The sequence below is a fragment of the Sebastes umbrosus genome, chromosome 12 (assembly GCF_015220745.1).
Source record: "Sebastes umbrosus isolate fSebUmb1 chromosome 12, fSebUmb1.pri, whole genome shotgun sequence".
Lineage (NCBI taxonomy): Eukaryota > Metazoa > Chordata > Actinopteri > Perciformes > Sebastidae > Sebastes > Sebastes umbrosus.
Genome location: NC_051280.1, coordinates 10,740,606 through 10,757,138, shown reverse-complemented (window position 1 = coordinate 10,757,138; position 16,533 = coordinate 10,740,606). Strand labels below are relative to the sequence as shown.

Below are 16,533 nucleotides of genomic sequence, written 5' to 3'. Positions count from 1 at the left end.
TGTCAATGCAGTTCAACCGCACACAAACACAGAGGAGGATAACTGAGAGCAGCCTCTTACTTCTTAAAGAGCAGGATGGCGATGACGATGCTGATGATGAGGATCACAGCCAGCACTGGGCCCATAACCCATAACATTTCAGGTTGCTCCATCCCCTGGGCCAAACTCGATGTGACCTGGATCGGGTCTGAGTAGGGACTGGCTGAAAACGTCAACTGGAAATGAAAAGAAAGGAGAGAAAGTGCAGGTGCATGAGAGCCAAGTCACTATGCAGGATTTCCCCTTCTTATCTAAATGTAAGGGTTTTTTAGACTTCCTTAAAAGCCCAAAATAATCCACACATCACAGGAAAAGGAGACAGAATTTGAGAGAACAAGCACGTTATCATGCTGTCAAGGTAAATCAAACATTTTCTTTTAATTGTAGAGGAACCACAAGAAGTCTTGGAGGATATGTACAAAGTTGGTCTAAATCTACATTTGAATATTTTTCTTAACGTTTTTGTTGATTTTCACAAAGGTTATTATTATTACATAAACACCTCCATCACACAGACTCGAGGAAAGCTTTTTGTTTTAAAGGATATGGGTCATACATTTGAGAAGTGGCAAACAATTGGGAGACAATGACAAGTTAACAGGCAGCTCCATATTCTTAAATTACTCATTTTTAAAATGAAATAGCAGACATTTATTACACAGTATTTTCTGTAGCTCATGTTAGAAACAGTGAAGCATATAAAAGTATATATAGTGTCAGCTCTGTCTGCCTTGATAAGGAAAAGGAAATCAAAATATCTGACTGCAGATTTCTTGTTTCTGGCACCCTGAGAGCCAGGTTATTTCATGCTAATAATAGGCCACGGTTCAAGGAACCAGCAGAACAAGCCATAAAGCTATCGACCTAACTCAAAAAACACTTTCCCAAAAAACAATAACCATCTCAGCTAATGAAGTGAGGTTTCTATTAAAGCATTGCATCACGTTAGACATGACGACGGAGCAAGTGTGAGACGGGAGAGCGAGAGAGGCAGAGACAGAGGGGCTGGGATGAGTGTGCATGTCCCTCGGCCGCTGAGATAAATGGGGGCACAGGAGAGGACTCATCTCTTCTTCATTAGTGTTCACACCGTGACGGAAGAGGAGGAGGAGGAGGTGACGGTAAGGATGCGTTTCCACCTTGGTTGTAAATGAGACATCTCCGTGCTCCCTCGTCTTCAAATGACGGAGAGCAGGAGGAAGGAAGGAGGTGTGTGTGTGAGCGTGTATCTAAGGAGTGGGTGCACGAGGCGACACGGTACGGTGTTTAAAAATGTGTGTGAAAGAGGAGGGAGTCCAACTTCAGGAGAGCAAGGTGACGGATGAGAAAGAGAAAGAGGGAGGAGCGAGGCATCTGTCATTAGAGCTCAGCGTGCCTCCTATTGAACGACGATGGGAGATGCAGGTCCTGGAGAGGAGGGTGTGTGTGTGTGCGGAGGGGCACGGGTGACAGATCGCAGCCCTCGAAGGGAATTGGGCTCCCAGCATGCAGCGGGAGTGGCGGGGCGGCAGGCAGCAGTAATCCGGATCATTAGCCGCACAGCAGCCGGCTCTTCGGCACCCAGGCAGATATTAATTGGAAAGATAAGCTGAGATGAGCTCAAAGAGTCCTGCGTTCTGTCATATAGTTCCGTTATCTCTCATACTCTTGGGCAACTGCCGGAAAAAATTTACAGTATGGGTGTGTGAGCGTTACAGCATGTCTCAGCCGTGTACGTGCAAACCAGCGTGCTCTGATATTAGGCACAGGCACAAGATATCTCAAGTAGGAAAGTAAAAAGATTCACTTTTTCATATTACAGCAGTAGTTTACAGCAGCAATGTTTTTCATTTGTCTTTGTCTTCACGCACACACTGATACACACCAGGCTCATGAGACTGGTTCTCTCCTGTTCTGCGTGCCTTTGGGAGGAACCTATTATCTAAGAACAAAGAGAAACTGCACAGCAGTGGGACATTGCTGATGTGACGACGCCACAAGGCTTCCTGTTCCTTCGGGAGGGCCCAAAAAAGGCTGTAGGATGTGGCCCTGCAGGGAATCCTGGGAAAAAACTTTTCTTTTTTTTTTCTGTAGTGTAACAAATGACTGCAGCTGTGCTTTTAGTTGAAGGATAAGGGAGGAAGAGCGAGAGGAGAGGAGAGGGACAGACAAAAAGAGAGGGCTTTTTGTCTGTTGGTCACGGCAAAGTACTGGGATCATCCATTTGAACGGCCCTAATATCTGATAAAAGCTCAGTCACGCAGCTCCTAATGCCTCGCAGAGTGCTATCACAATGGAGCAGTGAAGGAATGTGTGAGCCTGAGAGTGAGTGAGTCAGAGAAAGTGAGAGACATAAAAGTAAGTATATGTGTATGTGAATCTCTTACCATTCTGAATCAGTGTGTATGTGGGTGTGTGTGTGTGTATGTGAGAGGTAGGGTCGGCTCCATGCAAAATACCAACGCATATAATATTCAGGTAACAGGCTTTTTCCTTTTTAACCTCCACTGACACCGACACATTGGTCAATTGAAATACCTCAACTGTGGCTAATTAACCTCGATTACATAAGAAATTTGCATTAAAGCCAAAGCACAGACTGTATATAAGAAGTAGACGTAGTCACCGTGGCAACACCTATTGGTTTGTGGACTGCTGTTTTGAAGCCTCGAGTTCGGCATTTTGGTTGTTGCCATCTTTGTTCTTTGCAACCAGAAGTGACACGAGAGGGTGGAGCTAAGCACAACCGGACGCTGAATAAGACATTTTTAGGCGACTTAACTTCCATGAACTGAAAACACACTGAAATTGTTAAACTTCAATGACAAAAACACGGACAACTCCCAGACCGGACATCGCCGTGGTAGCGACCTGTCAATCACAATCACAAGCCACGCCCTAAAGCATCCCCTGCTTTATGGTCTATTCTGACTCTAAAGGGGACCTTAATTTACTAAATGAACATCATGCTGTATTGAAGAAGACTTGAAACTAGTGATTGAGACCATAAACTCATGTTTACAATGTTTACTGAGGTAATAAATCAAGTGAGAAGTAGGCTCATTTTCTCATAGACTTCTATACAATCAGACTTCTTTTTGCAACCAGAGGAGTCGCCCCCTGCTGGCTATTAGAAAGAATGCAAGTTTAAGGCACTTCTGCATTGTCTTCATTTTTCAGACCTGGAGGTTGCCGCCTGGTCAGTACTCAGATGAAGATTGGTAGAAATAAAAAGGCCTCTCAAGTCAATCTTATCTCAGTTTAGATGACATTTAGGATTTGTGGACACTAGGTATATACTGTGTATATATATATATATACACATACACACACACATTAATTTAATTAAAAGGTGGGATGTCCTGTCCTCCGACTCCTCGTAGCTAAAATTGAACACCCAGAAGCATTGATAGCAAGCTAGCTAGCCAGTGACAAGAGAGAGAGCTGTTGATATTTTAGCTTGTTCATCTCAAGTAGTAGTAGTACTGGTACATTCTAGTCAAAGATGCAGGCATGACAGGACGGGTGCCGAATGAAGTCAATCAAATTTACAGTTATAGTTAAGATTTCTTAAATTAAGATAAGATAAGAGGTCTGAGATAGGATGGGACACAGCCATGAGTTTAGGATTGCTTCTGTAATAGGAATAGAGGATTTATCCTATCTTTGAAACTTAAGTTAAGATAGGACAAGCAGTTAAGATATTTTTTTCTGCAATGAGGCCCCTGATCTCATTTTCAGGTTGTTTCAGGCTGACAAATTGTGAACGGTAATCAAGCTGCTGGCACTCAAAACTGAAGTTCCGTCACATCTCATTTGATCTTTTTAGTTATTCATAACTGAAGTTGCTTTAAAATGTTGACAGACAAACCTAAATAGATTTCATAAGGGAATCAAATTCAGAGAGCGGAGAAGATATTGGATTCAGATTTGACAAAATTCTATCAAATGTCATCCCTACTGAGAAGAGACACAGGAGAGTATATGACTTTGTTTGTTAACACTACAGATGAGTATTATTATTGTACTGTAGGTACTGTACATACAACTGTAAGCATTACGAGTGAATGAATGTATTTGCTTGTGCTGGTGCGTGTGTGCATCCGTCAGTGAGAGAAAGAGAAAGTGTTTGAAAGACTCTAAACAAATGTGTGTAAGCGTGTGTGTGCATACATGAGTTTTTCTGAGCCTTTTCACAAGATCTTCTGGGCCTCAACGAGTGTGTGTGTGTGTGTGTGTGTTTGTCTAGGTAGCAACCGCTGAGAGAGTGTGTGTGTGTTTGTCTAGGTACCAACCGCTGAGAGAGTGTGTGTGTGATTGTAAGTGTTTGTTTGAGACAGTAAGAGAACAAGAGAGAGAGAGAGAGAGAGAGAGAGAGAGAGAGAGAGTGAGAGTGGGTGATGAGAGATGGCAGAGAGCAAGGAGACAGAGAGACTGAGGCAGAGGTGTTATGGTAGTAGCACTATATCGAGTCAGCTATCTGGCCCGTGGGCTGCACAGCCTCCCCAGTCAGCCGCTGCTCCGCCATCCCCTGAGCGCAGAATCCGCTACGCGCAGCACACAGACATTTGTTTCAACTCGTCGTTGACCCCGCTAGCGCCGTGTCTCTCCAAAAGTGGCTTAAATGAGCCGCAGGGTTGTGCGCCAGACAAACAAACAAACATGCAAAGACGGCCATTATGTATCTGCTGCTCTCTCTGCCTCCTCAGGGAGGCTGAGGAGCCCACACGCTCCTCATTGTTGCAAGACACAGGGAAAGACAGCAAGAGGGAGGCAAGAGAAAGAAACAAAAAAATGGAGGTACAAAAAAGTGAGAGGGAAAGCTGATAGCATGTGTGAGTATGCCTTTATCTACAAGGAACAGAAATGTGGCTGCGGGGTCTAGCCTACCCTCTACGATAACCCTTCTCCTTCGTACTGTAGTTCTCCCTTCATACTTTTATTTCCTTCAACACCCATTTTTCCCTCACATGCACTCTTTTCCAATCAGCACCAGAAACCACACTTTTTCCCTCTCTAGCCGTCTGAATACCAAACATCCAGATATCTACAGGGATCGCTAGAGGGAGACGCCTCTAGGAGCCTATATGTTGCCTATATTTCTACCACCCTTGTTGAAAAGTTAGGCTTGAATATGCTTATACTCTCTGCCAGGAAAAAAACATCTTGTTTTCACAATTCTTCCTTGATATTGTTTGTCAAAGCCTGTTAAATTTAGAAAGAAGCCAGTCTTCCATGTTAAGGGTTTAGAGCCCAGAGCAGCAACAGAATTAGAGCTACAAAGCCAATTCTTGTTGAGAGTGAGCAGAATATAAACGCCTGGATAACAGTGCAAACAGAAAACTGTGGTAAACACATTCGAACACTCCATTCTCTCTACGCCATAAGCTCACCTCTCCCTTATCAAAAGAAAAGCACACATTAGCACAACATCCTCCTCTTCTGCCAGTTCACTCTCTCTCATTCAAGCTTCACAGGCTGGACGGGACACAAGACAAAAATGTTCCTCTTTTCCTCTCTCCAACACCATCCCTCCTCTCTGTCTCACATCACACAATATTTCATGCTACCTCCCTCTCTCACTCTCTTCTCGCATTAAATGATACTGTTTATACACACCCAGCATCTATCATCCCATTTCACACTTCCCCCGGCTTGTTTATCTGCCTTGGGTGCTGGGGAGACATGAAGGCACACTCTCTTCTTCTTTTCTCTCTCTCATCCCCCTTTGCCTTCCTTCCTTCTCTTCTTCCCTCCAACCACTGCTGGCTGCTCGTGGCCATTGATATACGAGGGCTTATTAAGCTCTGGCGGTCCCGTTTGATCTACGCTCAGGGAGTTTGGGTGGTGGCGAGGAAGTGTAGTAAAGACACAAGTCATTTACTTCAGTACTTGTTGTCTTATTCTCCTGGGTCTGGTGAAGATCCAGCTCGAGGCGGCTTCTGCCAACTGCTCGAACTCGCTGCACGCTTTACCTTCTGTAGCCGTTTGTGGTTGGTAATAAACGTTTGCAAGTGCCGCGTTGGGGGTGACAAAAACAAACACCGCTGTGGTATCTGAGCTTCCCAAAGAGTGCGGTTGGGGGATTTGTGTGGCGATCAATGACAGCCTGCCTGTAGTCACCACCTCAGAATTCAGTATGTTTTCATGCACACAAGAAACCAGGTTACTGGGAGAAATGTGGAAATCAAGGTGTTCACATGCACTGCAGTAATCTTGTTAGTGTAAATCCCGTGTTTACTATATGCAGCAGGTCAGTTATTGGATTTCCTTCCTATCCCCTACTGTATTTTTGAACCAAGGATGGTACATTTTGATTGAATTTGGGCCACAATATTATGCTCCTGCACAAAGAGGGTTTTTTCCCTTTATATGTGCTTCTGATTTTTTACAATAAGTCTACTGCTCAGCTGTGGATGTCAACTCATTCAGACTTCTTTTTTCAGTCTCAGCGTTAGTCTGAGTTCGGATATAATTATTTTGGGTACAACACAAGGATGCACTCCAACGAGTAACGATCTTTCCTTTAATCCCTGTCAGACACCTTCTCTGTCTAAACTAAGTCTTTGTCATGCACATGCCCACATGTAAAAACTAGGGCTGTCAAAGTTAATGGTTTCTTTAACGCATTAACACAACTTGCAATTTTTAGGTTGTAGCGGGCTCAGTTTTAAAGCTAGAGTGAAGATACTGGCATCATATGAAACTATAAAACCTAAGGAATCCATTGGTACCAACCATGTCATACTAGCTTGTCGAAGGAGGTTAAATAACGCTCCAAACTTGCGCAACATTTTGGCAAGGAAAAACTGGCAGTTCTCTGGGTACCCACAAGTCTCCCCTTTACAGATATGCCCACTTTATGATAATCACATGCAGTTTGGGGCAAATCATAGTCAAGTCAGCACACTGACACACTGACAGCTGTTGTTGCCTGTTGGGCTTGAGTTTGTCATGTTATGATTTGAGCATATTTTTTATGCTAAATGCAGTACCTGTGAGGGTTTCTGGACAATATTTGTCATTGTATTATGTTGTTCATTGATTTTCAACAATAAATATATACATACATTTGCATAAAGCAAGCATATTTGCCCACTCCCATGTTGATAAAAGTATTAAATACTTGGCAAAGCTCTCTTTAAGGTACATTTTGAACAGATAAAAAATATGTGATTAATCAGGATTAAATATTTTAATGGATTGACAGCCCTAATAAAAACCCTGTTGGAGTTCATACTTGGTCAATAAAACCTTCACCCCAGTTATGGATATCAGGTGTCTCATTTGCATGAAGTTTAAGAAATATGATGACTGCAGAAAGGCGTCAATAACCAGGTTACTGAAGTGAAGGTAAGCACATTGATTGACTCATCCTGTGAGTGAAGCCTGATTAATCCAAGCGATTTAGTCTGAAGGTGGGAGGGTGCAACACAGTTTAAGGAGGGGGAGTACACAGAAAAAGACAAATCTTGAACGCCGCACTGATCCAACCTGGTGTGTCTGGCAGGTGCAGTGAGAGTGTTGTGCAGCGATGGGGTTTAAGCATCTCCTTTGAAGTCAAGTGTATCATGGCTGCCCACTACAGCCTCCTTCGCACCTCCCTCCCCTTCTCAGAGCGAAGGAGTGGGGGATTATTGGGGGGGTGGGGGGGCTTTAGGGACATTTAAAGCAGCATTTCAAGGGAATCAGGCCTGCTTTACAGATTCCCTAGGCCATGTGACCAGGCCCTCGTCTCCCTCTTAACTCCAGCCACACTAATCAATCTCCTCTGCTCTCTTCACGGTCGAGAAGGATGGGGAGAGGGAGAGAGACGCAGAGAGGCAGAGAGTGCGCAGAAGAAAAAGAGCTGAGAGGGGAGAGAGAAGAGAAAGGAATAGGTGAAAAGTCTGGGATTTGGTTTCGGACATGAAGCGATCGCTCTCTCTCCCTCTGTGGTTGCCCAGGGCCCAGCTACTGAATATGCATGTCCTGCGTAGTGGAGGAGCCCAGAGCAATCGCAGACTCTCATCCTTCCTGCAGTGAAGTTTACTCCAGACCATCCCATGGAGAGCTGGGCCTCCGCGTTGGTGCTGTTTGACGAGTGCACGGGGCCTCCACTTAAAGAGCCAAGAGCCTTGTATAAGCAGTGTAAAGAGACGTGCGTGGGGCCCTGCTGGCTGCCGAAATGGCAAAGCTGGATCTCTGATGTCATTGTGGACTGATAAGGGAGTTATCAGGACAAGCTGCAATGACTTTTAAAGGCGGCCGTATTAAAGGGTAAGTGGTAATAAAACAACAACAATTTGGCTTGCCGCTGCCATTCTGGAAACGCTTGAGGGGCAGCGTGTTTAGAGTGAGAGGATGGGTGATAAACAAAAATAGTTTGTCCGTGAAACTAAAAGGTGACACATGTACAAATATATAGAACGGGCTCAGGTAAATTCATTTTTTAATCTAACAAATACAGGAGGGACCTTTACTCAGAAAAAAACTACTATGAGTTATGCTGTCGACAATGATTGTCTGCCCTTAATCAGTGAATGGAAATATTAATGAATGTGTGCGTCTCTTACATAATTAGCAGTGCTGTCGGTCCCTTCGTTTTGGAGCACGGCCAGGACAAAGCATTGGTACTCCTGCGGACTGGTCAGCGGCTTGTTGTAGAAGCCGTTGTACGTCTTCTCATCACCCACGGTGAAGGAGTTCGTCAGTGAGTCCAACTTGGCAGCAATGTAAGGCTTGGAGGAATCCAGGTGACGGCGGCGTCTCAGGGCGGGGCCTTCACTTGACTTGAGCAGCTGGGGAAAACATAGAGGGCAAATGTTAAGGTCATGTTTGGCTAAACTTTTACATTCTCCCTATTTAAACTTTTTAAATAAGTTAGTACAGAGACTAAATTTACTGCATCATACAGTAGCCTGGAGGTCAAAGGCTCAAGCCTCTCGACAATCAATGGGGCTTTGGGCAAGAAAATCTTTGTGGGTTGTGTGTAGGCTTGCCACTGTAGTCGGTGTTATCACTGTTACCGGTGTTCCGCCCCCACTGTCATTTTGCATTTTTTTTAATAGAAATAAAACCCATTTCGTTAATGTTTGCGTATCAGCACAAACATTCATCACATCAAAAATTCTAATTTGTAAAATACTAAGCGTGTTATCAATACATAATCGGACAATGGATGCTACAATTATAAACTTAAAGTGAAAGTGTCTGAGGCTGAGTATCAGCACAGAGTAGCAGGAGTCAGATTTCACGCTATTATCACGGTACAAGAGAGAGTTGACAGACAAGACGATGGCGGAGGATTTGTTGTCAAAGGGAAAAGCAAAAAGCAAAAGCGCCTATTTGGCAATATTTCAGAATTAAACCCAATGCTATAAGAGAACCATAACGTTAATGAGGCAATCGCCGTGTGGAGGACACAGCCGGTGTGCACAGTGGCGCCGGGTGGAAACCTGCGGCCCCGCAGCGAAAGCTCAACCGGATAGGCCAGACACAGCCATCCGTCGTTAAAGATCAAAGTAGGCGCGCTACACATATTGAGGGTCACCTTTTCTTGTAAAATGTCCAGTGTAATCAGTAACACCGGTGATGTCACGAGTTTATTAACTGGTGGGAAGTTTTCCTCACCGTGACCATGAACTAATTTATATGCATTAAAACAACTTCCATCAACTCCTCTCAAAATCCCCCCCAAAAAACAAACCTTCTGCATTCACACCATAAGTCCGGGTCTGGTTCTTACTATGCCTCCTACGAGATAATGAATCCACACAGCTGAAATGCCCTTTGCTCAGTGATATAACTTTGCAAACAATGCAGCCAAGTTACGAAGTGAGCAATTAGCGCTTGCTCCAGCACACAATCCCAGCATGACTGCCAGCCTGCTTAATAAATGAGCAGGGGCATACAGCACTGCGGCATTGTGTTTTCAGCAGCATTTTGTTTTCTGTCAGTGACGTCTCATGTGCTGCTCCAGATGTAGCTTTATTAAATCATTATGTCTAAGGGAGGAGACAATGGCCTGCTCAATGTTTAATGACTCAGGGAGTCCCATCCCTCTCCCACTGCTGGTCTCTTCTGCCATTTCTTCAGGGAGCTTGAACAATAGCGATCCAAACCAACGAGCCTCGCCGTTTACTTAAAAATGATGCTATTAATATTCAGGCACGTCATTTAGCTTCAATTCTCTTGTGGACAAGGAAGACCTTTATTCAATAATAAAGCAGCCATAAATCTTTATTCTCATTTGAATACCTTGTGTTAAACTTTGTTTGGAGTTGCCAAACCCTGACAATAAAGACTATAAAGACAAATGTGGAGGAGGTAGAGCAGTAATTTGTAATTACTGTTTGCTTAACATTTACATCAATGGCTTTATAAGATTAAGATGACTCTGTATGCACTTGGATTCAGCAGATGGGTACTGTGTGTAGACCTGGCGTCCAATCAGGATATTCCCCACCTGCCCGAATGACTCATTGTTTAAAATCTCTGCCCTGCCGCCCCCCCCCTCCCTGAGCCCAGGAGGGTAGAGCTAATTAGCTACAACCAGTGACTTCCTACCCAGTTGGAACGGGAGATGCTATTGGCGACCCCTGACCTGGCACATTAGCATATCAGCCACCGGCTGGCACTCACCTCGTCCAGGTCCATCTCGTCTGGATTTTTCCACCGGCGCGTTGACTGCGACACCGGCACCACCACGATGTAGTACCACCTGCCAAGAAAAATAAAGCCTGTGTTAAGGCAGACTGACTGAAGCACATACACGCTGAGATCAAAGTGAAGCCGAGCGCATTAATAACACAGTCAAAACATTTAGTAAGACATACTTTCACTGTGAGGCTTGCTGGGCGCAATTCAAAACTTGAGTGGTACACAAGCGGGTCCTAACCAAGGTCGAACACCAGCAGATTGGCACTGCATTCCCCAATTAATGGCTAATCACTAAGAACATCTGCCATGTAGACTGGAACAAACACTATCCCAGTGAGAGGAGCCTTCAGCTAATAGAGATCCCCATAGGATTCTTTAGGTTAATAGGACCAGCTATGTGACTACTCGTGTGTGTGTTCTTTTACTGCTTATTATAAAGACCAAAAATAGAAGAAGAAAGACACCAGAAAGACGTTCAGGAGTTTAGGGTCAAACTAAGGAGTAAGGTAATGAATGAAGGAACGTGCTTGTGAGTACAAACATCTGTGTCTGCAGTTATTGATGTGCTTTCGTGTTCTCCCTGAGTCTGTCTTCTCCCAGCTCAAAGTTTTTCCCCCTCTGTGGCATTCAACCACTTGTAAAATCAGCTGCTGCTGACAGCGAAAGCAGCTGCTTCTCTCCCCTTCTCTCCAGGCCTCGACTCTGTGATTCAACAGTCAGTCAAGTCTGGGAGTGGGAGAAGACATGTATAACAAGACTCCTCAACCCCCCTCTCTCACCTACACACACACACAGACCGCCACTCTGCCATCCCCAGTCACGTGCTCTCTTTGCCCGTCAATCTGAGCTGGAGCTCGGCCAGCCCTGACAGCCCTGTAATCTTTTTACCAATCAACCCTATGCACTCCCCTACTCAGATGTGTCTGGAAGTGTGTGTCTGAAGAAAAAGGCTTTACTCGCCAGGGTCAGGCACAATTCTGCTCTTTACAATTTGAGTCAAAAGATAATACAGCTCCACCTGATGTTAAAAGCCTCGATTATCATCAGCCGCTGTGTCATGAAGTTGGCTCAGATTAAAAGTTGAAGTTTTAAGTTTGAAAACAGGTTTAGTATTGATCAGATACACAGTGAGCCACATGTGCTGCTGTTGCTGTAAGAAAGGTTGTTCAGAGTTGCAGTTGAATTAGCTCCCGAATGAATGATAATGTTTTTTGACAACAACTAAGGGCGCTTTCACAAACCATAGTCCATTTTGCTGGTCTGAATCAGAGTGAAATTGATACTTTGGTTCGTTTTCTATTTAGTCTGGTTCGGTTTCAAAGTGCACACATTAAAGCAGACCAAATAAAAAAATGAATTTGCTGAGGGGCATGTGCAAAGGAGCAAATTTATTTATTATTTTTTTTTTCGTCTTGAGACCTGCCACTTCTATGCAGGGAATCGCGGGCTCTGATATAAAATATTGCTGTTGAAGATTTTTCACTTTGACCCGGCAGTGATCTACTGTGTGCATCTCTTCTCCTCCAGTTTATCTCGAATGCCTTTATAAACGTCACTATTTTTGTGGACTTTATTTAGCATATTCTGTATGTTCTCTTCGGCCCACATGTCAAGCAAACATCGGACTTCTTTTGGTTCGCTTGGAATCGGTCTGAGACCACCTCTCGCAAGCGGTCTCGGACCGATTGTTTTAGTCTCCACCAGAGTACAATTACTGTGTTCACAACCGCCCAAACGAACCGCTGGCTTGTGAAAGCAAAGTGGCCGTTTAGGGGTCCAGGGCCACAAACAAGCCCCCACATGTACATATTTCAAGTACAAATTCTTATACAAAGTCTTAATTTTATGTTTTTTGGTGTTTATACATTTGAACTTTTCATAAAATGAAATTGTAATGAAATAGTTTTTATCAACTGTCAGTAAATAAATGATTCAGTGGTTTTAACTGCTGGTTGTTCAGCATATTTGCACAAATGCTTGTAAAAACAGTGTTGCCTAATTTAAATGTATATGTGATAAACATTAAGTTCATTATTGAAGTTATAGAAAGGGATAAGACCTTATAATGTAAGTTTTTACCTTCTGCCTACTCCTTTTTGAACATATAATATTTATTTATTTAGTTTATTTAGAATATACTGTATATGTTTACTGCTCATTTTATTGGTGATTCTTGTTTTGTTTTGTTATTAGTTATTACATGTTCGAAATAAAATCCATCTATCCATCCATCCATCTATTTAAAAGTCACCATATTCTTAGTGCCACAATGTGTTTTTTGAACGGTAACACTTTCAATACTAACTGGTAGTAATATATGGGTCCCTGAAAGGGCGACACTGATGGAAAGCTTCGTTGCTGCAGCAGCCAAGAATCAAACACAAATGAAGCTCCATTATTCCGAACGCTAATTCAAGAAAACTGAATCTACTGGCTAACAACAATCATCATCTATTGGTGGATTTATGGCCAGATTCGGAGCTCGCCCGTGCGTTCGGTCCCATGTGTCTCAGTACTGACCTGACACGTGTGGGGTTCTGGACCTTAGGCAGGTTGATGGTCATCTTGCCCCCCTGAGGCTGATGTGTGCTGGGCTTAGTCTTGATCAGGTCAGGGGCAGTGCGGATGGACACCTGCTGCTGCAGACCCCCAGCAATGTTGCCCCGGCTCGTCAGCACAAAAGAGTAGTCCGTGTCTGGCTGCAGTTGCGCGATCAGCTTCCTCTTCAGGTTTCCCTGCACTTCCACGCTTTGCTGGTTGTACAAGATCTGTGAGCACACAAGAGAAAACTTGGAGTTATGTTTTAAGTTAACATGACATACACATAATGTATATCCTCCAGACAAATGCAATACTCTCTCAACACACACAGACACACACATGGAAAAGAGCAGCATGGTCCTAAGGGAGGCGCCCATCTCATCTGACACCTCATCTCATGTGCATCGGTGTCACACTTGCCCATCGGTGCAAATCCAATAGTTTTTTTACACTTCAAATTGCTCCATTACCATGAGGTGGGAATTGATATAATATAATTTTGACAGATTATTACACCTCATAAATGAGCATGAGTCTGGCTTTTCAGTGAAAATGGGGAAAATCACTGCATCACACCCTGGTGAAAGTGTTAACAGCTGATAGTGCTGCAATGCAGTTAGGTTGCAATTATATGCACAGTGAATCTTATACATTGTGTTGTAGTAACAATGACAGTAATAGCTTTCCAATTAAAAAAAATCATGTTACCATTGTTATATTGCATTTTGTTGGTTGAAGATTTGAGATTTTACAATGATATCTTTTTTTGTAGAATTTATTCAACCAGGTAAAGCCTCATTGAGATTAAAAATCTCCTTTTCAACAGTGTCCTAGCCAAGGCAGCAGCAGCGCATTACACAAAGTTTCAGACATACAACAAATGACAGTTACAGAAAATAAAATCTCAGGTCACAGCATGAGTATACAAAAATAAGACTCAAGTCACTCACCATATTCTAGATCACATAAGATCAAATGGCTCAGAAAAGCATCCACAGCCTGATGTACCTTCCTCCAACTTCTTCAATCTATTTTTAAAACCACTTAAAGAAACCAGCTCCCCTAGACCTAAATCATTCTGCAGTAAATTCCAAGCCGCAGGAGCAGCGTACTTAAATGCCCTTTTTCCCTTTTCAAGACTGTTGATAATACTAAGTATTATAGTTTATGAAACCGTTGAAAAGTGATCATTAAAGGTACAGTGTGTAGGATTTAGCCGCATCTAGTGGTGTGGTTGCAGATTGCAACCAGCTGAGTACCCCTCTGCTCCCTCCTCCCTTTCCAAGACTGCAGTAACGTGAGGCACCGAGTGCAAAACCGTGGTAACGCCGTTCGGCTGCTGGCGGCTGGCGATAGCCTGATTTTGCACTCTGCGGCTCACGTTACCGCAGTTTCACAAGTGTGTCGGAGAACAACGCCGGCCTTCAGGTAACGTAAAAACGAGAAAGGCTCTCTCTAGAACCTGTGTTTGGTTTGTCCGTTCTTGGCTACTGTAGAAACATGGCGGAGCAACATGGCGGAGCAACATGGCGGCTCATTCTCATAGTTTCAGGTGATTATACACAGTTATGAATATCATATTCCATTTCTGCTAATAGATCCCCCAGAATGCTACACACTGTTCCTTTAAGGTAAAAGCTATGTCTATGCAAATTGTGTTCATGGTGAAATGTTTTGTATCTGACTTTGAGTAAATGGATGGGGATTTTGTCATCCTGGCACTCACCTTGAAAGGCGCTTGGGATTTGTAGTTCGGTGGCAAATCCCAGGTGAGGAGGACAGATGTTTTCATGACAGCTTTGACACCAAAGTTCAGGGTCGGAAAATCTAGGGCGGGAAAATTCTTCGATTAATATCTCAAGTAAGACATCTTGTATACCGCAAAATGTAATCTCTGTGCGTAATACAATTTCACACTACTGTACAGCAAGTAACCCCCTCAGTAAACAATGTGAACACATTACCTTATGACTAAACTTGACAAGCCACAGGGGGGCTACAAAGAACATCAACAATCTCATTCACGCTTGGTTATAGATCACATAAAAATAGCCTTCATCTCCCTAAGCCTGTTCCATTTATTACACCCCTTTCACAATAAGACATACGCAACAGGCAGAGATCTCTGTGATTACCAAGAAATGTATATGGCAGAGGGAGTGGCAACATGTGTCTTAAAATAAACATCACGCACAACTCAGGTTATAAATAAGAAATCTCCCATTTATAAGATTATAAAATGCATGAGGAGGTACATACTGGGTACGCGGAGGATGAGGAGGCATGGTAATGTGACTGTGGCGTGTAATGAGATTAGTACTCTATAAATCAATAAACACAGTGCTGTACTGTACTGAGTGGTAGATGAGAAAGACGTGGCACTGATAAAGACAGAAAAGAGCCCGTTAAAGTGTTCAAATAGAAGCAGGTGTTTATGTATATGCTCAAGTATGCTGTGGGCAAGTTTGCCGTGTGTAGATGTACGCTAGTGTGTAATGATTATGTGGGCATGTATTAAACCCTGATTCTATGTTTTCAAATCAAACACCTCGGGCATGTTTGTGTATAAATATCATTCATGTGTCCTACCGATAGACATGGTCCGGCTCTGAATGCTGGGGCTGAGGGGTCCCCCGCCCTTATTGGTGAACGCCTGCACCCGGATGTCGTAGGTGGTGTCAGGATTAAGGCCCTGGATAGTCATGTGCGTGTCGGCCGTGTGGTTGGTGCTGTTCTGCTGACTGTTGATGTCCCTGTACACAACCACATAGTGCTGAATCTTCCCGTTCCTTTCGGCTACCAGCGGGGGCTCCCAGGTCAGCTGGGTGCTGGACTGGGTCAGTCCCGTGACTTGGAGGTTGAACGGGAAGCCTGAGGGCACGTCTTCGGGGGTGCTGATCTCCTTTACGTAGGCATCGCCGATGCCTGCGCGGTTACGGGCGCTGAGGCGGAAGATGTAGGTGGCGCCTTTGTGCAGCCCGGTGACAGTGTAATGGTCATCGGTCTTCCTCAGCTCGCGTGAGGTGTAGTTTTCCTCATCGGTGCGCTTGTACTGCAGCTGGTAGCCCATCAGCTCACCCACCATTTCCTTAGGCGGCTGCCACTGGATCAGTGCCGTGTTGCCCGAGGTGGTGCTGATCATCATAGTGGGCCTGCCTGGCACTGAAAAAAAGATTAAAGAAGAAAGCAAAGAATAAGTACGCAGGAACTATTGTAAACAACCTTCACTTTAAAGGTAGGGTGGGTCATGTTGTTCAAATACATTTTTTGTTATATTTGTTGAAATTCTCTTTACAAAAAAGGAAAAAAAGGACTGTAATAAATCCTCATTCC

General features: G+C 43.9%; 1 protein-coding gene across 27 annotated transcripts in view; it reads right to left on the bottom strand.

Annotated features, from left to right (window-relative positions):
• Positions 1-16,533, bottom strand: part of LOC119498895 (receptor-type tyrosine-protein phosphatase F) — a 201,114-nt gene that overhangs the window by 38,915 nt on the left and 145,666 nt on the right. For all 27 annotated transcript variants that reach the window (XM_037787989.1, XM_037787988.1, XM_037787992.1 and 24 more), the window contains 6 exons: positions 15,790-16,362; positions 14,927-15,027; positions 13,180-13,427; positions 10,642-10,720; positions 8,574-8,798; positions 61-215 (listed from right to left, as the gene is read on the bottom strand). In XM_037787989.1, coding sequence (XP_037643917.1) covers positions 61-215; positions 8,574-8,798; positions 10,642-10,720; positions 13,180-13,427; positions 14,927-15,027; positions 15,790-16,362 — 1,381 coding nt within the window. The remainder of the gene's footprint in view (positions 1-60; positions 216-8,573; positions 8,799-10,641; positions 10,721-13,179; positions 13,428-14,926; positions 15,028-15,789; positions 16,363-16,533) is intronic.